Here is a 21487-nt window from a genome sequence, read left to right on the forward strand (position 1 = left end):
GTAAGTGAAGGAATAAAATTCCAGTCACTGTGTCTGTATGTAATATGTTCAGTTCAGTTCTCCAGGGTACCCAGTAAACCTGCCGCGAATACAGATCAGTTAAAATGGTACAGTATGTGAGGTGTGGGGTTCACTGGGTGTTAAGTGCTGTGACTGCCGTGGGAAAGAAGCTGCTTTTGAAGTGTGTGCTTAGGTTGTATGGACTATGGGGATGGAGCTATACTTAAAGCTGCTAATGGGAATATCTTAGCAATATGGCCAATTAACAGGAGAAATGACAACAGGGGAGGAGCACATGGGAATCAAACCTTTGCAAGTGAGAAGGAGGGAGGGGGAGGAAGAAGCTTACCAGGCTTCATTACCCGTTACTGTTTCTAAACTCAGGTGATGCCTGACTGGCAGTGGTGGGAGTGAGACAAGCTGTTGCTGTCCAATATACATTTTAAACAGAACATGACACAAGGCCGGCAGCTCTGTTCGAGCAGACATTTGAATAATTGATTACATTATTTATTTAAAAAGCGATATAAGGCTGCACAGTCCAGTTTCAAATAATAATTAAAAAAACAATAGCTGTGATTTGTTTACACCAATATAATTGCACCAATTCACCCAGACTGAAGTAGATTTTGTCAGGATGAATTCAATGTCAGAATACAGAATACACATTGATTCAAGTAAATTGATTCAGTAAAAAACACTGGTGGATGCTGGAAAACCCCTCTGTCTTATAGCTTTGATCATCATTTGTATGTCTTGTTTGTTTGTTGTACTGGTTCGGTAGCTTGTTTACTTGGAGTATTTGAAACCAGTGGAGGTCAGTCAAGCGGCTCTCATTTGATTATCTCCGACGAAGTACACATGTTGTTCTTTCGAAAAGGGAATTCAAACCTATAACAACGTTCAGTGTGATTCTTCCAGAGAATGAAGTGTCTTTCTTTCTCTGTCTCTGTCTCTGTCTCTCTCTCTCTCTCTCTCTCTCTCTCTCTCTCTCTCTCTCTCTCTCTCTCTCTCTCTCTCTCTCAGCCACCCAACTACATCACCACCATCGTGGTTCAGGTCCAGTGCACCAATGAGCTGGTTGGTACCGTAATTTTCCACGAGGTACGGATTGTTGTGAGGGACATGAATGACAACACCCCTCGCTTTCAGCAGCCACGCTACTATGTTGCTGTAAACGAGGTAAGGGAGCGACTCCTGTCTCTCTGGGAGAGACACTGTGTCCAGAACTTTAATGTTGATTGGACCAGTTTTTGTTTAATGTGAAAAACTAGCTGATTCCAGTGAAAATTGGTGCAGCCTGTGTGTTATTTTCATCCTATTCATCTCGGTTTCCCCGAGTCAGATCCACGAATGAGGACAAAGTGGCATACATCGCTGTTTGCCACAGAATCTGTTTTTTCTTATCCTACCGGTGGAGTCACCAATGTCTGAACTATTCAAATCACACTGATGATCATCAACATGGTCCTGAAGAGTCAAATTAAGTTCTTGACTCAATGAGGAACGTGATTATCTGACTGCCTGCAGCTATTAGTTATCAGCTAGGTTCTTGTTGACTACACATTATTATCTTTCATTGTTGATACTGAAATAATACCTTTCATCTTTTACAACAATTCTGTTCAATGTGGCCGTATGAACCATATCGTATCAAACCCTGTCAGACATATTTGTTCTTTTTTCTCAAGTTTGTACATTTGATCTCTACTGTACGTATCCATGCTAACTGGCAGGTCAGGAAAGCATTCAAAGAATTGTGTTGTTGCTCGCTCTGCATTCATTTACATACTTCCTGTCAGCACCAGGCGTGACAACCTTTCGCCTCCGGAACAAACCTGCAATTCATCAAATCTTCTGAATTTACAGCTCATGTGTTTTGAGATTAGGAGGTAATTCCCTGCTGAGTTCCGTTGTTTACACTTTGTGTACATTGCATGTGAGAGGTTCCTGTCACAGTGCGTTATCCTTGCCGTATGCAGCTGCCCCAGCAGTATAGTGAGTCATTCTACATTGCTGTCAACTTCTCCCCTGAACAAGCGCTCCTGCTCGCTGCCTGGTCCTGTAGACCAGAGCTGAGGGCTCTGGGGAAAAGCTGTGGTTCTCATACTTACTTTTTGTTATTCTGTCAGCACGTAAGTCTTCAGACTGCTGCTGACTGCAACGTTTCCTCTTTTAGATATTTTTTTTTCTTTTTGTGTACTAATGGGCTTGGGTGGCAACAGTAATAGCTATATGCATGGCAGGCTCCCTGCTGTAAGTAGATGTTGTACTCACAGGGGAATGTTTGAGCCGTTGACTTTTCTTTCTCCCCAATCTCATATTTTCTTGTAGCTCACACCAGTTGGAACAACCATTTTTACTGGCTTCTCAGGAAATAATGGAGCTACGGACATTGACGATGGGCCCAATGGACATATAGAATACGGCATCCTTTACAACCCCAATGACCCGGTATATGGACGACTCGCGTCATGATAAACACCCTCTACACCATTGTAAATTTCTTCAAGAGTCATGAGTTATTGCTCACATCCACCCTTCTTCCTGTCTCATCATATCGACTCTCTTTTTCTTTCAGGCATCGAACAGTACAGTGAGTGTTGCAAACACCCTTTCAGGACACATTACTCTGGCAGAGAGGCTAAACTATGAGGAGAGAACTCGCTACCTGGTTTTGGTCCAAGCTAATGTAAGTGGCTTTTGATTAATCGAGTGATAAGACTAATAAGCGCTCAATGTCAACAACTTATAAATAGAAAAGAATTGTGAGGTAAAGAACTCACTTGCAAATACACAAATATCTCAAGAGTCCCTTTTTATTCAGTAGCAGCGGCTGTATTCACACATTTTCATTTGAAGCGAGGAATTGAATCACTTACGGTCCTCTTATTTTTGGCCTAAGAGAGTAACAGTGTTTCCGCCATATTTCAGATCTTTCTAGGTCTAGAGAGTGGATGTTATTAACATGAGGTCAATAATTTGCTGCTTCAATGAGTTCTAGTCAATAAACTGCATAATTTCTATTCCTGAGTCAACTTTTGTTGCAGCATTTATTTAATTTTTTTCCAGAAATGTGCTCATCATTAAGCATTTTATAAGTTTGACCAGTCATAAGTTGGATTCTTGTTCCTTTTACACATATTAAGAAGAAGTAATTAGAAATTTCACAGTTGGCATTCAGTGTAAAGGAACAAGCGTTTTAACTCCCATTTAACTAGTACAAATTCAGAGCTTTTCATTAAAAGTGATTGAAGCTGTCTTTGAGACATTCTATGATAACTGTTGGTAGTATGTATTTTCAAGAGCAACTTTGCAAATCAGAATTAAATATGGATGCGTAATTATGGAGTTTACTTGAGGGAGTGAATTTTCCTTTACACTCTCACGGGGCAACATGTCTGCAAAACTAGTAAACATGTCAGTATGAGTTATAATGAAGGCACTTTTATTCTGTTTTTCTAGTCCTTACCCTAAGCCACAAGGCAGTAAATGTCTGTTGACCAAGAGCTACCGCGAAGCCACTGGTCAAGCATTTGACTTCAATTAGACAAACACCCAGGCTGGGATTTAAGAGTTCCCTGTTTCTATATAAACAGTGTTAGATGTTTCAGAACCTTATTGATTGAAAGCTATGAGTCTCAATATACAGAACCTTTCTTCACAAAAAAAACAAAAGCAACAGTTATCATAAGTCACATAATCATTTACCTTAACAAGCAGTGGTCGAATATTAAACCCTATACTATAAAAAGGAAGCACTGCAGGACAGATAAGCATTTAGCAGTTAACCAATCTTCTATTCTCTCCATTTCCTGCATGAGGGAGCAAAAGACTCATTCCTTTACTCTGGCAAGAGGTCCTCCAGGGAGATGTTTATTTTCTCTTGCAAGAGGACGTCAGAGTAGAGAAAGAACGAAGACATGGTATTTACTAGAACGCTGTGCTGCTTGTGTCAAGAGTTCAATTACACTAACAGTGCAAATCTTTGGTGTGCCGTGCTGCTCACTTCTCAGGGTACAGCTCTGGGAAGCAGCAGTGCAACAGTGGGCGATCTTTATTGATAGCTGCTGAAAAGATGTGTTTTATTGTCAATAATTATTTCATAAGAATGAGTTTAATATACAGTTGTACCGTTCGATCTGGTTTGAAGTGGTTTGACGTTAGGTTTAATGTTTGCATCCTAACATCGCTTACATTTAAAAACATGAAATGTAGCAAATCAGGCAGCTAACTGCTAACATTTAACATGATCGTTTAACAAATACTTAATATTGTAGTAAAAACAAAATGCCATTTGTTTAGGTGTTTTAAGTCAAAACGCTCCTACAACCTATTTTTCAAATTGTCTTATATAAAGACGTTTTCCTTATTGCATTGAGATAACAAATGGGTTATTTAGAAGTGATGATGGTATGCTGGCAAAAAATATTTAAATCATGTTCTACTTAAAGCATAAGAAAATGTGTTCCAGTACCCTTTCCTGAAGCCAGACAAATGAGGAAGGAAAACCAATGAATGCATGACTGTGAGCTTCCACAATGGCAAACAACTGTAATATATGCTCAAGAACAGCTGCAGAGATCTGTCATGGTTTTAAAATGTGATATTTATTTTAGCCCGAGCAGTGTGTATTTCCGGTGCACAAATCAACAAATCGTCCGGGAGTTTGAAGTTTGAAATTGAAAGCGTTTTCTTCATCGTCCAGGACCGCGCTCCATACCCCCCCAACAGACGAACGGCTACCACGACTCTGACTGTGGACGTTCTGGACGGAGACGATCTGGGCCCCATGTTCCTGCCCTGCGTTTTGGTGAACAACACCCGTGACTGCAACCCCCTCACCTACCGTGTTGCTATCCCTGAATTCACTGAACCGGTAAGAACCAGGCAGACAGGCAACTGTGAACATGCTGCTGTTCCACAAGGTCATTTGAACAGAATTCCTCCTGTTATTGGTATGTGCATGTTTATAATTGTATCTCCAGTCGTCCTGCGTGTGCCACATAGATTCAGATTTGTGATACATTTGTACAACAAATGTTCAACTATGCCAGCATGTTAAGAAGCCTAATTGTTCGCTTACACCTTGTTTTTGCCTCCTCACATGTAGGCAGAGTAAGCTTTGCTGTTGTGTCTCAGCATGGTTATTCCAGGGGCATTTTCTGGTCTGTTAGACCAGCAATTAGAGCTGAAGGCTGAGTTGACCTGGGATGACAGCCAAACACTACTGGAATTCACAGAAGCAAGAAAAATAGAGAGGGAGATGAGATAAAGAGTCTGAGGTGGTGCACCAATAGAAATGATATGTGTATCTATAAACAGTTTATCTATGTCTATAGAAATCTATATCTACTGTGTATTTCTATGTATTACAAGATCTGAACTGATATTAACTGAACTAGACTGTGCTGAATTGTTGTGTTTGATTTGACTAGACTTAAAACAATCTCACATCAAGGTCATCTGAGCACTGTTCTGGAGGTTTCTATCATATCACATTGTCTTCATCAGAAGATGGAGTCTGATCAGCTGCCATGGATCTATAGATGTGTAGACTTTCCATTATTCAGAGCACCTCAAGGACTTCTTATATAAGTCAAGAGCTTGACAGTTTGTTCTTGATCTTTAATTAGGGCTGGGCAATACAGCGATATTATATCCATAGACTATTCTAGATGTCGTCATAGATTCTGGATTTCGTAAAATGGCAAAAAAGTGTGTATCTCTTGTTTTAAAAGCTGCATTACAGTAAAGTGATGTATTTTCTGAACTTAACTCACTTCATCTTCATTATTTCCACATCACTAATTATTTATGAAGAATTTCATTGTGTAGATATTTTGTGAGAGCACCAATGGTCAACCCTACAATATCGTCCCAATATCGTAACGAGGTATTTGGTCAAATATATTGTGAAATTTGATTTTCTACATATCGCCCATCCCCAACTTGGGAACAGCAGTTGACAAACAAGCTCAACTAAAAGTCTACTTACTCGCTTGTTCTGGGTTTTTTTTTATAACTGTATTACACAGTCGTCATCAGCAGTCTAGACTACATTAGACAAGTGGACTGGATTGAACTGTCTTGAATTGGATTTGACTGGAGAAGTCTGGATTGGACTTGATTGTATTTACTGCACTGTAGTGGATTGAGGTTGGCATTGCAGTGTCTTCAAAGCAGCAAGGTTTGCGAGTTTGTTGCAGTCGTTGCAGTATTATATACTGCTTGAAACAGAGAACAATAGTTACTATAACTATAAAATAACTCTTTCACATTAACAACAAACTGAGTATGTGTTGTTAATGTGAATTATTGTGTCAGAGCATTTTCAGAATACGTAGAATTGCTTGCTTTACAAATAAGTGCCAAGTTCTTTTGTTCTTTTTGTTAATTGGAGCTTGACAAACCAATTTATAGTTTGATTAGCTCCACAAGCTGAATTATGATAATACTATAGGATACACAAAGCTGAGAACTCTGCTCTGAAGCAGTTATTGGGAAAAGACTGCATCAAGCATTGGGTTAAGTGTGTGGGTTGACATGTGTCGCACATATAGAATTAAACTGAGACAGGGAAAGATTAAGTAACACAGAAGCCTGCAATAATGACACAACAGAAGCTATTTGGATTGGTTGAGAAAATGAAAGGTTGTAGATTGCGGCTGACAGAGAGAGAAGGGGAGCTGCCACAGTGCGTCACAGTTGTTTGTCCAGACTTTCCATTCAGAGTTTGCCCATGTAATGTATAATTTATGATAAAAGGTTTGCAGACTGCTAAGTATGCAGGACCTGGGAGCACCGGGTGCACAAACCAAAGCTTTTTCATTAGTGTGAGAAAATGTTGCCCTTTTTCCCTGTCTTCCTGCTTTTCCCCTGGAAACACTGCATGGTTTCATCCTGCCCAAGCCTCATGCCAATAAAACCTGATGTTACACTGATAATACATCCCTTTAATGTATGTATACGGTTGTATTACTCTCAATAGGATGTCTCCTCTTTACATTTAGAGTTTTTCCAAAATATTGTCTTAAGTCTGTTTCATAACATGAGTCTTCTTTTACTTTCCTTAAACAGTGTTTCATTTCATAACTTTGCAGTTTTCAGTCAGTTTCTTTTCTCTATTCTGCAGTGTAGCCATTATGCTAACATATCTCTCCACGGGGAGATTTGTCTACTCATAATTGATGAGTGTATTGTAATTAATCACAATGGCTAGACAGGCATTATTAAGTTGATCTGTATTCATTTTTTGCCCTGGGGGGATATAATGTAGGCTCTGGAGTCCCCTTGATAATGACTGCTGGAGGAGGGTATTATAGCTAATCATCATTGTGCAGAGCTAGAGGGATTTGATTTAGCGCACCTCCAGACATTGTAAAAGCGAGAGGGCTGGTTAGGGAGGGGTGTAAGGATTACTCCAGAGCTGAGGGATATAAATGTGCCCCCTCAGGGAGGGATTCTTCCTGCCAAAGAGCTGTTAGCCATGTGCCTGTCTATGCTAAGGAAGTTTAGCGCAGGCCTCTTAGCATACTCGCGCATACTGTATCAGGCATTTTGCATGAGGAGAGGTATTCTTAAATGTGATGTGCTAAACATATTCCCACTTAGCCATATGTTGGTGCAAAAGTGTAGAGGCAGAGCTGGGCAATTAGTGCTATGACGTGTGAGTCTGCATGAGCAGAAAAGTAGCCTGCAGCACCACAACAGATTACCCTCATTGTGCAACTCTATTATGCATTTTAAAAGTATGCATATGAGAAATATATCTTATAGCACTGGCTTATTAATCAAATATCCCAATAATTGGCTAGTGTGCTAAACATTTTTACTGGCCTACATCCGGAATTTGGTTCTTTAATTGGATATTAGAAAGAAGGGATACCGATCCAACTATTTCAGTACCGATATCTGAGCTTTGGGTATCGGCTGATATTTGTAAGGCAACATCAGGCTTGATTAAACATTGCTTTTCTAACTTTTTACAACAAACTACAACAAGTAAATACATCGGTATAAATGTATTGAAATGTTATTTATTAAATTAATGATACCTGATACCAGCAATCGGCCCATTGTCATCCCGACCCGATTCAGCTACTTGAAATATCAGTATCGGTATCTATCAGAAATATTCTCTTTGTTTCTTTTAAAAGTCATAATATTCTTTCTTCAAAGATACCCAATTGCAGCAGCTCAGCTCAACCCCTTCAAAAGCAGAAAACAGTTTAATGGGCCAGGAAGAGAGTCCAGGGAAGCTTCTCGAAAGAGATGTTTTCATCCGGAGGAGCACAGTTGCAAGGGATGTACAACACATCGGATAAGATTATACAGCAGCCAAAATATTTATATATACCCACACAATATGTATTCCAGGGCTGATGATATCCCATCCAAGTGGAATTTTCCGTTTCATAACACACTGAAATGTCTGTCTCTGCATAATCATGCTCTCATAGGAGACAATATCTGTGCAACTGTGGGCTACAACTTCACAGTCAACAGAAAATAAACAGGTTTGCATCTGATTGTCTTGCTGTGTTGTTGACTGACTCCCCCTCTTGATGCAGAGCAAACTGAACCCACTGAATGTCACCCCTGTAATCCGGGCCGTGGACATGGACAGAAACATACAGCCTCCATCAGACAGACCTATAATTCTTTACTACATCCTGGTTGGTAGGTTCATCTTGATGGATTTTGCACATTTGATGTTCTTTGGCTCTGTCGGGAAGCCGTGACTTGACTTTGGGATGTTCATTCGGCTGTTCTTGACGTTATCATAAAGTGCACTGAATCCAAAACTGAATATTTCTCTTCTTTATTGCAGGTCATCCGGTCACATATCCAGAGTATTTCTCCCTGAATAGAACCACTGCAGAGCTGCATGTCCTGCAGCCTATCAGCAGGGATTTGTATCAAAGGTTCACTCTCATCATCAAGGTAAACATTAAAATTCTGAACCAGTGCTAGTTTTATTTTGTCAAAGGTCACAGGACATCACCTATACTATTCAAGCATAGATATAAATAGCTAAAAGAAAAAAGAAAATCTGTTTAAAGTCATGGAAATCCATTGGCCAAAATATGAATGGAACCCTGCATTTACTGACCCAGATGGAGCTTGATTGTCTTCATCAGGGTTCAGCCCAAGGTAAAATATTGGTACTCCTGTTGTCTCTGCATTAGGTAAGCAACGTTTTATGAAACACCTTAATTCTGTACTAATGTACAGATGTGTGCCACATCACGTTTAACTTATATCTCGAAAACTTAAGCATGCACCCTCTCCACCTAGATAACCTCAGTCCTGAAGGCCATTAACCTTATCTTTAGCTGCTTTGGAGATTGGGGGGGGGGGGGGGTGAAAAAGATGTTATGATTTATGGACTTAGCAGGAGGATGGCCTGCTGCACTTTCCTGAATCCCAATTTAGAGCAGAGTCAGGGATTGCCTCGTTGCTGCTGGTGCAGAGCAGCAGTGCTGATGAACTTTCCATCCAGCCATCACTAACCTCTAGACACCTCTGAGTGCTGTGTAACCTGCTGTTTACCGGAATAGCTGGGGAGCAAAGAGATGAGAGGAAGAGCTGATTTCCACAAGAGGAAAAAGGCAAAGGGCGATTGATCATATGAGTGGCATTTTGCATGTCTTCGGGAGGATTGTGCATAGCTAGGGGAATGGAGACAGTTCAAAGGGGGAGCAGGAAAACACCAAGATAGATGGAGAGATGTGTGTGGAGGAGGCACTGTAGGAGCCTTATCTACCTCAGTCATAAAGACGGAGCGGAATCGTTGCTCAAGGACTCCAAGGGGCAGGGAAGTGAGAATTAGACTTTGGTATCTTGAGAGTGCTGTGATGCAGCACAGTATGTGGTGCACATAGCTAATGCTTTAGGAGATAAAAAAAAAAAAAAACAGTGATGGAATGAGCAGCAGCATCTCAAGCATATTTAAGAAAACACATCTTTTGTTCTTCAAAAGTCATGATTGATCCTGACAGAGTCAGAATGACTGGGATGAAATGAAGACAAGTGACAAAGGCAGAATGAGAAATATAGAGAAAAAGAGATCCAGTATGACACTGTCAGAATGATGGAGTCAGGACAGGAATCAAGGCAACAATGACTTTTAGAAGCAGTGAATCTCCTCCAGGTTTCTGTGTTGAATCGGTGGAGCGCAGGTCATTTAGCGCTGCCTCCCTGATATAGGGACACCGCTAAAGAGCCGAATCACCACGGAACACTGACCTGCATCTTGTCTTTTCTCTCTCAGACAAAAATGTGTGTCAATGTCGAGAAAAAGAGCAGAGAACAGCCAAGCGAGCACACTTTGTCCGTCAATGACACCACTTTTTCCTCCGGTGTTTATGTGAGCAGATTGGATCTTTAGGTCAGTGCAGTGTGGGTGTTCTTTATTATCACTCAGATAAGGGGAAAAAGGTAGAAGATGTTTAGAAAAGAGAGGCTGGCATAATATAGCGATGCCAATGAAAATATGAAATGGAGTGAAACTCAACTTGATGTGCCAAAACTGCAAAAGAGTGTAGCAAGGCTGTGCAATTATATGATATACACACAACACAAGAAAATACAGAGTTTGTTTTTTTGGCCCCAGCACTTTACCTTTTAGCTTTAGAACTATATTCTCCTGTTGCAATCGGTTCTCTGCAACACAAGCCCAGTGAAATCGAGCTAATGTGCAGAATCGGTTCCAGGTCATGGCTGAAACTGATGTCGCCTCACTCCCCCCCCTCTCCATCTGTATTTTCAAAGCCTTAATGATTATGAAGCATCCCAGTGTGGGAGCCAATAGTGACATATGTGCCGAGGGAAAAGATTGCAGTGACAGCCTGGCCATACCACATTCATCTGGTCTGCTCTCACTGGGCTCGTTTAAGACACAACTCGGGTTAAAGTGCAGCAAAAATCAGGTTTTTTTACAGTTTGAAAAGCTGGGACAACACATATTTTGATTTGTGGTAATGTACTGAGCTACTTAAGCAGTCATGTCACCAACGGTGCTGGAAAATGAGGGGAAAGGACTGTTTACGTTTTGATGATTGCGCGATACAGTTTGATTCGTGTTCCACTGAACGTGACATTTCATTCATGCATTTTTGGGATTGTACAGCTCTGGGAATTTACTAAGCTGTTTTGTAACATTTAGTAGTTCAGTGACCCTGCATGTTCTAGTATTTTGAAATATTTTATAGATTTAGAAATTACATTGATAGTATTGTATTGTAGTATATCTTGGAGAACATTGGTGGTTTTGTCATGAACTGACTGATTGAGCAATTTCACTCTTACTATTTATATCAACTTGCAATGTGACATTTAAATGAGTTGTGTTCCACAGTTGAGCGCTGCATGTCAGTTTTTGGAGAAAGATATTAACATGTGGAAGAAATGAAGAGGTGTCAGCTGGGATTTTGTCATATCAGACTGTTCCATGGTTCACTCAAGCTTTCAGGCAAAGCAGAGACACTGTGTGGAAACGCTCAGGATTCAGCTCAGTTGAGTTAATGGAGAAACAAGTGCTAGTACCCTCGTTTAATAGTCAATTCTGGCACCGACTTCGTGGGTAATATTTCCATTGAGCCTCCTTCCATCACTGGTCATCCACTCAACGGTGTAGCAAGAGCTACCAATTACTGCCTCTGCCCGACAAATGATGGGATTTGCGTTAAGTGCTCTGGTAATTACTAAGGCCTAATCCAAAGTGGACCCTTGATTAAATTTAGTCAATGTAGCTTTTTGTAATTAAAATGACATTCGAAGAAATTATGGCTTTCTGTCCCTGTGCCTGCGTAAGAGTTTGGACAGCATAACTTTCATCATCCAACTCCTTATTAGTACTTCCTAATACATTTTCCAGCAGTAAATAAAGACTTCCTTGGCTTGTTGGTATTTGACTTTCACTCTTTTTTTCATTTCAGGCTGAACAGGACAACGGTCACCCCCTCCCAGCTTATGCTGACCTCATTATCGAAATCCTGGATGAGAATAACCAGGCACCATATTTCCAGTTTGTCACCTATCAAGGCTATGTGAGTGAGTCCTCCCCAGTGGGTACGACTATCTCAGCCAGTGCCAACCTCACTGCCCCACTGGGAATCATCGCTCTGGATAATGACATTGAGGAGGTAGAAAGAAAGAGCCTTTATCCGGCTATGCTCACACTTGCCTACACTTTACACATGTCCACCCATGCATGTGTGCATACAAACACAAAGCGCTCGTAGTGCATTGATTGAATATTGATTGAAGGTCCACATTTATTCATGTGTTTTTGTTGTGCAATCAAAAATGAACACACAAATTCACGAGTCATTCTCCTGCTGTATTTTTCTCCTTGTTGTAGCTGGCTCCTGGTGATACACCTGTAGGTAAAGGGGGTTGCTTTTAGGTGCTATGGCACATACACACACACACAGAGTGTGATTTAGGGATGTCCCGATCAAGTTCTTTTCTCTTGCTCCTAATCTCAAATGGTGGTGCTTTTCAATGTTGAGTATGTTTTCAGTGATTAATCCAATATTTAGGTAACCCTACATAAGAGAGCTGCTCTCTTGATAGCTCGATTTATACCAGTACAGCAAATTCAATTGAGGAATGTAGCTGCTTAACCGCTCTCCATTAAATCTGCATCACAGCTTCAATTGGCTCCTTCCAATATTGAATGTAAAGCGTCCTGCAGTGTTTTGAGTAATATCTTTGCAGAAAGGAAGAAGTGTCGGTGTGGGGAAGGTTTGGACAGGATTTAGACACGTTTTTTTCATCTCCACTTGCTGAAGGTCAAATGCATTTGTTTTGTTTTGTTTTGTTTGATTGGTGTACCTAAAAAGTACTCGCTTTGCCCCCTGAGGCAAATTGTCAGTGTGCGTATCATTAATTTAATTGGATGTCTGCTAAGTTGCCCATAAAACCAAGGCTGAGCAATTTTAAGGAATATATCTAATTGAGATTTTTCTGAAAGATATAACGATTGCGATTTGATTTCTGATATGAATTTTCTAAGATGAGCTTCAGTTCAGTTTCAAATATTTGTTGTTAGTGGGCGAATAAGCAGTCGCCTTAGGCCACTCCTGATTGGAAGAGGACGACAGGGGTTTATGAAACCATTGGGAATGTTAGAGATGAGCTGCTGGTTGCCTCAACAGTAGAGAGAGCAGTAGATTGCAGCCGGGAGGTAACAAAAAAAGCGCCTAAAGCTGATCAGCTCAGAGTTGGCTTCACTTGACCTGCGATGGTGGACGTTACTGTGGAAGTGGATGCATTAGAAATCCCACTATTATTATTATTATTATTATTATATAATTGTATGGAGATGGACATGATTATCAAAAGTATGATACTGACTGATTATTTCACTCTATAGATTACAGAAAAGTGCAAACAAATTTGACAATATTGGGGGGTTTTCTCTTTCTTTCTAGTAAGTCCAAAACTAATCTAATAAAGATAAAGAAAACTAACACGATCGAAGTGGAGATAAACAATAAATTAACAACAGCATAGGCATACCTGGAGCACAATACGTTTCTATAAACAAAGGATCAGTGGATAGACTTTACTTTGCCAATTAAAAAAGCCTTGATCAGCTTGATTCACACTTTGCAAATTGACTCGGGACATCCCTACTTTTAATTCATGCATCACTTTGCAAAAAGTAAAAACAAACTGAGAGCACTCATCACTACTGGAGACATCCTAAACAACAATTTGTGAGCATTCCAGTGTGTTCGCAACATCAGAAATTATATGTTTTCTGTTTTGAAATCTCATAAACGGTGTATTAAATGCTCCGCAGCTCTCCGGTAATGATGGGTGTGTGTAGATTAATCTTGCTGATGCACTGACATTTGTAGCCTAATGGGAGTGTGTGTTTGGAGTGTTTTGCTGTGCTGTGTTGATCGTCTTTATATGCAGATGGATGTTTTGCTGTGGTTTCTGCCGTTTCCTCAGTAAAAAGTTATACAATTCTCTTTGAGTACCAACTTTGCTCTTTCACAATATTGGTATTGCTTTTTTATGAATTAATTGTTTGGTGTGTAGTTGGATAAAGTGGGTGTTTTGAAACATTTGTTTGACACATTTAACAAACGGTGTGATTGTGTGGGTGCATGTTTGTGTCCGTGTCAACAGACACAGTGGAGAGCGCATCGAATTCCCTTCTACCCTGACTGCACTGATAGATTTATATTTGAATGGGTCGAAGCAAACAGTCACACACACAGTCAAAACAAATGACTACTACCTCTAGTTCATCTTTCAAAATATCCCTTTACTCTGTCTTTGGAGAAGATTAACAAATCAAAGTGGAGTGGAAACAGAGATAACACAAATCAATAAGCCACCCGGTCCTGATGTTTACCAAACTCTCTTAAGAGGACTCACTGATCGATGTGAATCGAAGCCGACTCGCAGCAATCGACCACAGTGGACTCAACGTTTATTTGTTAACACAGTCCAACCACAGCATTTAGGACACATCTTAAGCAAATGTCTCTTATTAAAAATGTTATATGAAAATGTTACAAAAGCTGTATAACTCAAACCTTTTAACGACTGCTTAATGTGGACAATATTTTTCCCTAAAAAGGAGCAGAGACTATAATGGGTTTATGTTTTAGCAGAAGTCATTTCCTCTTGTCTTTTTTTTATTGAGGCTATAATGTTAATACATTGGTTTCTGGTTCCCGTCCTCAGCTCTTTCTCCACTGTATTCTAAAGACTGATGAGAAACCTGCCAGTAGATTACTTTTTCAACTCTTTGGCAGATCAAAATGTACTGTTTGATGGTTTTCTCAGCCCCACAGCTGCAGCCTTGGAAAAATGATGAAACACTCATGTCACTATGGTAATGCATTTCTTTTTGTATATCTTTCTGTTGGAAGACGAAAGACCCCATGTTGAAGATTACCCTGGATGACTACGCCGCGATCTTCAGTCTGACTCCAACTGGGATGATCCGCTACCTGAGGCTCATCAAACCTGTGGACCGGGAGAAGCAGATGGCCTATACCTTCACGGTAGGCCTCGGACTCAGTGGAAGCTATCTGCAAGAGAGCACTACAGCCCTTCAACCTACATCCCCTATTCTGTGTTTATTAAAAGTCTCAGGTTAGCTCTCTACCAAGAGGCACTTGATACAAAGATACAAAGCTGACCTGACACTTTTAGAACAATATGACCTTTATCAGGAGTCAAATAGCAGTGAAGTGAAACAGTCTGTTCACTTGAATTTACAAAGTTCCATCAAAAAGTAATCCAAAGACACATCAGACCTCGATAGTTTTATGCTTTCAGTTGGAAAAAAACAACAACTTTTATCTTATGTTTATATAACGTAATTTAACTCATTTCTGTAGACAAAGCACAAGCAAATGAAGAACCCATCTTCACCAGTTTGACTACGCAAAGAGAAAATGAACTGCAAATGAATCACATAGGCCAGAAAGAAATATGCTGCAATTACAGAAAACACAAACAAAGCAAGTTGTACAGAACACAACAAACAACAACAAAATGTCTGACCAACATTAAAAACTGATCAATTCATTTTAAATGTAAATTTTAATTCCAACATTTTGATTGTATGATTTGTATATTATTGGAAATATTAACTTATTTAGCGTTAGCCTGTTAAATAATTACTCGCTTTCTTACCAGTTTTTAGTTTCCAGGAAACTTACATTTTGTTGTAACTTAGTTCTAATGTTGTGAAGGGTTTCTCTGTTTGCTTGTGTCTTCAGTATTTGCAGCACTTTTCTGTTTGTCCTGTCAAATTGATGAATGTGATTCTTAACTGGCTTCTGTTTATCTATTTGCTTGTGGTTGCAAATGTAAGTTGTACCGTATCTATACATTCTACAGTAAAAAGTAAAACGTGGTTACAAATAATTTAAACACTTATCAACACAAATCTCTAAACTAACTCTTGGCAAGAAGGCGAATGCGCGTTTTCCCAACATGTCAAACTATTCGTTTATAGCGACATATAAAGAGTGTATTTGGTGGGAACTCTCTAATCCTTTGATATATGAGATGGTTCAATCTCACTGAACTCTGCAGCTAAACCTTCATGTTCCATTAGGATTCTATAGTGGGTTACTTAATCTTTATAATGTTTTATTAATCTTCTTGCTGTGTGGTGTTTTTAGTGGGCTTTAAGTTTATTTTTTACTGCTGTTACATTGACGTCAGCAGCCTGGTTTACCAAAGTGACTTAATTCTGCGCTGATGCTTAGCATCTTGTGAAATACAGTAGGTCCCTACTTCAAGGGGTATTCTTCAGCAAACCAACAGCGAGCTCTGTGGGAATGGTTCCCTGGAGTGTGCAGGAGCTTCTGAACAGGGAGGGTTCACTCAGATATAATGCCAAGTTTGGATTTATTGGTTTGGACATAAGCATTTATGCAGGTATGATATGTTTCCCGTGTGTGTGGAAAGGTGGTCTGCCCAGGTTTGTGTATCTGTTTACAACCTCATGTTTATTATATAGTGTTTTTATCTCCTGTTTGAGGTATGAGGATCTGAAATGCTGGTTTTGTTTCCTTTAAGGTCAGGATACATTCTGACTACACAATACAGTGAGAGCTGACAGTGTGCCTCCGCTTTGCAGTTTTCAGAGGGCACCATGAACACAGCAACACGCTCCTGACTTAAAAAGCAGTTTTTCCACCTTTTTACTGGTTAAGCAGAGACAGTGACCAAAGCATGATTAGTGAACCAAGCTTTAGCTACTGAGGCCTTGACCTGCTATGCCAACTGTTAGTAGTAATGCAGAGATGGTGTGAAGAGGAGTCGGTGCTAGAGCCCACTAGAGCTGTGCCGCTGTCCTTCGCTGTTATGTTCTGGGTGCCTTTTAAGAAAAGATTGGAACTATTACGTACCCAACTACAAAGGCCTGGCAGATTATCTTATAGACAGGCGTGTTGGACCATAAACTGAATTTGATCAAAGATTCGTGAATTTTAAAAAACGTGCTGCATTCAAAGTAATTCCCAACCATGGTGTTGTAACTGTATTTTATGTTCTTTTGCGAAGTCCAACAAATCCGCAATATACAATTCCAACTAAATTCAAGGCAGTCCTGGTGTGAAGTCATGTTTCTGTGTTTTGGTACTAATGGCAGTTTTTCTGGAAAGTTTTATTATAATTATGATAACGTTCATCGTGATATTTTTGCCCACAATAATCGTGAAAATGTAATACTGGTACATACGTAGTGTGTATATCTAGAGTTCAATCCAGCTTGCACACGAGATTCATCAATCATATTTTTATAGAGCAAATGCTACACAAGCTATTAAGATGAACTAACTTGTTGTCGACTCAGCATGGGTTTTAGCTGAATTGTGGCATGGTATTTTGAGTTACTAATCTTAATTGGCTATATTATCAGATATGACATGTGAATACAATGCTTTCTGAGTTCTTGCTAAAAGCTTGTTAATGTTTATAAGCTAACGGCATAGAGGCTTTGAAAGTTGTGCTGTGGCTTTCTGAATATGGTGTTATGTCAGAGATTGTCATTGAGAGAAATTTGGTATGAATGCTAGCATCAAATCAATCGTATAATTACTCTGCATGTCCTGGACTGAAGGGAGAGAGAGCACACAGATCCAATTAAGATAAATATCAGCCTTCAAAGTTTGTTGTGTTTTGTGTCATATCTTACTGTTTGTATGTGTGTGAGAGACAGGAGGAGAGGGATGAGAAGGCAGGCTTGACATTTGACATTTGTTCTGTGTATGTGAGTGTTTGTGCAGGGACGTGTCAGCATGTGTATAAGTATGGAGTGTCTATACATACAGTTGTGATGACTCAGTGAATCCAAATCTGTTTTCTCTCTTGGCTCCCAAAAAGTGTCTGGCGTCTCTCTCCTGGGGCTGGCTGGAGAACAGAGACACTGTTTGATGGGAGGGAAAGTAGCTGCTGTCGTGTATGATATCATGTGTTTCTGTACACCTTCACCGTGAATGTGTAGCTGCTACTGAAGGCACCCTCCTGATGTACAGCATAACCGGCAAGACGCGTAATTTCCACTTCAGCGTTAAGTGCAAATGTTTGTGGAAAAGCCATTTCCCCAACAGAAACATGTATTCCTTGCTGTTGCCACAGTTGGTGTTCCTACACTACATTTGTTGTTCAACTTAGTCCATTTTCTTTCTCCCTGCCAAGTCCTTGAGATCAGAGCTGGCAAGGACAAATGAACATGCAGTTAGCTCAGTTTGCAAACTGTCCTTTAGGAAGGCTTTATACTGTAGAAGCTCTCTCTTCTCATCTCTTTAAAAGGCACTTCCAATCAAAGGGTATAAAAAATAAACATATGCAAAGGCAAAGGCAAAGTGACTTAATGGCGCTGGTAGAAACAAGGTGCAGTTTGACTCATTGTCGTATCAAAGCAAAACAGTCTTGAAGGAATAAGGCTGAATAAAAGAATCAACTCTCTCTGATTTATTTCAACGGACGGACTTTGTTAACTTGTCTCCAGTTTCTTAAGCTACAATGTGCATTTCTCTTTCTCGTGTTTACAGATGGTGGCAACGGACGGCGTCCAGCAGAGTATCCCAGTAACTGTCAACATCCTGGTCATTGATGCCAATGACAATACGCCCACGTTTGCCGAGGTCTCCTACAGCGTTGAGGTCTTCACAAACATGCAGCCTGGGGAAACGGTACTGCAGGTAATCAATCCAACAATCGGTCTCTCGTATTTCTTCTCTTGCTCTGCCATTTCTGCTTCACGCCATCGCCTTTGTCCCAGTCCCGGCGCAGAATCTCTCACACACACACATTCTTTCACTCTTAAAGTAAAGAACCACAATGATCCGAGGCCCAATTACAGTTCCCTTGGTCTCATCTGCAGTCATGACGGGCAAGTCAGAGAGAGTATTTCTCTCCATCCACAACGCACAGGCATGGGAAACCTTTTACCCTGCAGAACAGCTGCTGTCACGACTGAAGTGAATTTATTGTGGTAGGCATTAAAGATGGCCATTTATCAATCTTTCCCATTGCATTAAAATCATTTTTTTAAAAGCAGGATTTTGTATGTTTTGATCCATGTTATGTATTAGGAACATTGGTTGCTTGATTTCATTAGAACACCGGCTTTAAAGGTCAGATCTTTCCTTTGCATATACACACTCTAAAACCAAGTAAAGCAAGCTTTCATGCACATGCGCAGGATGCGTGTAAGAATATGCGAAAGCACATATACACGTATATGCACACACAGTCGTCAAAATGTTAATCCATAAGCCCATTCTGCGATATCTATTAATGTGGAGAGCGATCATTTCATTGTCTCTTGTTTAGTAGTTGGAGCATGATCTTTTCGTCTTTCAGTCGATCTGTCCTCTCGGCACAGCCTCTCCAAAAAAAATGCCAGAGCCTGAAAAGGTCAAGTTTGATCGGTCTTCAAAATCAGCCATTTCGCCCTCCCTGAAATGAGGCCAGGGGTCACAGAGTGTCTGGTATGACCGCTTAACCGATTTTTATAAGCAGTTTATGAGAGCTGCAGGCCCCCGGAGAATGCTGCTGCTTATTTGATGCTACAGCTTTTACTCCAATGTCAGGAGCATGAAAAAGGAGGTCTGGGCAGCTTGGATTAAAGTTTCAAGGCCTTAAACTACACCAGAGATCATAATTACAAGCAGCGGGATGCCCTAAATAATGGGCGTGAATGAAATTGTGGCTGCTTAATTCATTTCACAACAGACTGTGCAAGAAATTATTTATATATTTATATTATGCTTTCTTCATCTTTAGCAGATGTATTTCCACATCTTTGTAATCCATCTCATATGAAAGGTAGCATGAAATTACTTCTATCCAATATAAACTTTAAACTGTAATCACAACGAGGGAGGATATTGCAAGTCAGTAGTGTGTATACTTTCAGCTAAATGCCAACCAATTCTTCTTATCTTCACAAGAAACAAAGGTCATGTTTCTATTAGTTGACAACAGGGCACCAAAATGGATTCTATTATTCGCTGGCAACTTGACTAAAGTCAGTCACAACCCCCTACTGAGAAATAGTTACTGCTTGACTGGTTCAGTAAGCATGTAGCTCTCGGCTGTGCAGAACTCCACCTGCAAAACTACAAAGTTTGGATAGAAGTAACAACATGTTGTGTGTATGTCCGTCTTTCTCTCCATTCTTCCAGTTAACAGCAACAGATGCTGATGAGGGACTGAATGGTCTGGTGACCTATGAGATACTGGCTGGTGCCCAGGGACATTTCATCATTACTAATCGCACTGGACGCATCACTGTGACGCCTGGTGTCACTTTAACTGTGGGACGATCTTACGCACTCACTGTCAAGGCCTCTGACAATGCGCCAGAGACCCAGAGAAGGTATTTTACAGTAGTTCTCTTCTGATGTGTGATGTCTTTGAAAACAAAAACAAAAAATGCACCATCAATAGAATGAAGGTGTCTTCTTTCAGTGTGATGTGCAGTTCATTTGTACACTTTTTCTTTGTGTTAAAAAAGCCTTCAGAACTCACATCCTCAGGGTTGCAGAGGAGCTACCAGCATGTGTTGTTTACAAGTCTTATTTAATTCAATATGTGTTCATAGTACAGCACAAGATTCTGGGTGACATGCAAAGTTTTCTCTGGGCTGAATTATAAAGAAATAACATTTCTGACAAGCTGTTGTGATTTTAACAACAGATGGTCTTGCTTCATCCAACATTGATTCTGGTTTGGGGTGTTTCATACATTGTCTACTGTTTACAGCAAAATAGTTAAGTGCAAAAGCAAAAAAGACAAACTCATAGTGTAAGACATTGTGGTTGAGGAATAGGTGGCCTCTTTGATTTCAACAAGAAAACAAATCCTGGCAATGACACATTTAAACTGGCCAGGATTCAAACAAGCTACAGCAGGCTACAGGCCCAATGTACTTCACAGAATGGTTACTGCACTTGTCAGATCAGCTTCAATGAATGTACCTTCATAGCAGTTTGAACAAAAGACGTCTTACACAATGAATGAGTAAGCAATGAACACAGTCAGGACCATTTGCATGTGCACAACTGAGAACAAGCCTAACAAAAAACATCATGAATGCAAGGCCTGTTTTGTGTTTGATATCCCACTTAAAATAAATGAAACCAAAACCTGTTGAGTTTTCTTCTCTGTTCTGCAATCCAAATGATACATTATGAAAATGTTTTACTAGGTTGTAAAGTGGGCTGATGCGTTCTTACCTTTCTCCCAGGAGCTCCATCACTACAGTGTACATTGAGGTTTTGCCTCCCAACAACCAGAGCCCCCCACGCTTCCCTCTGCTCCTCTACAACCTGGAAGTCAGCGAGGCCATGAGGATAGGAGCTATTCTGCTCAATCTGCAAGTGAGTCGCTAACCAAGCCCCCCCCCCCAGCTCAGCTGTCATATCTCATAGCCTTTAACTTTAATGGGAATATTTTATCTTCAAGATCCTGCTTTCCCTCTCCT

General features: G+C 40.3%; 1 protein-coding gene across 1 annotated transcript in view; it reads left to right on the forward strand.

Annotated features, from left to right (window-relative positions):
- The window catches only part of LOC306703483 (protocadherin-15-like), a gene marked incomplete at its 5' end in the record, with an annotated part of 129040 nt that overhangs the window by 32644 nt on the left and 74909 nt on the right, over positions 1-21487 (forward strand). Inside the window, 11 exons of the mRNA XM_079169461.1 lie at positions 1027-1182; positions 2335-2454; positions 2582-2692; positions 4709-4879; positions 8574-8682; positions 8834-8946; positions 11943-12149; positions 14904-15038; positions 18549-18698; positions 20187-20380; positions 21251-21383. Of these exons, the coding sequence (XP_079025587.1) occupies positions 1027-1182; positions 2335-2454; positions 2582-2692; positions 4709-4879; positions 8574-8682; positions 8834-8946; positions 11943-12149; positions 14904-15038; positions 18549-18698; positions 20187-20380; positions 21251-21383 (1599 nt within the window). The remainder of the gene's footprint in view (positions 1-1026; positions 1183-2334; positions 2455-2581; positions 2693-4708; positions 4880-8573; positions 8683-8833; positions 8947-11942; positions 12150-14903; positions 15039-18548; positions 18699-20186; positions 20381-21250; positions 21384-21487) is intronic.

This window comes from Pholis gunnellus (genome assembly GCF_910591455.1).
Source record: "Pholis gunnellus genome assembly, chromosome: 11".
NCBI lineage: Eukaryota > Metazoa > Chordata > Actinopteri > Perciformes > Pholidae > Pholis > Pholis gunnellus.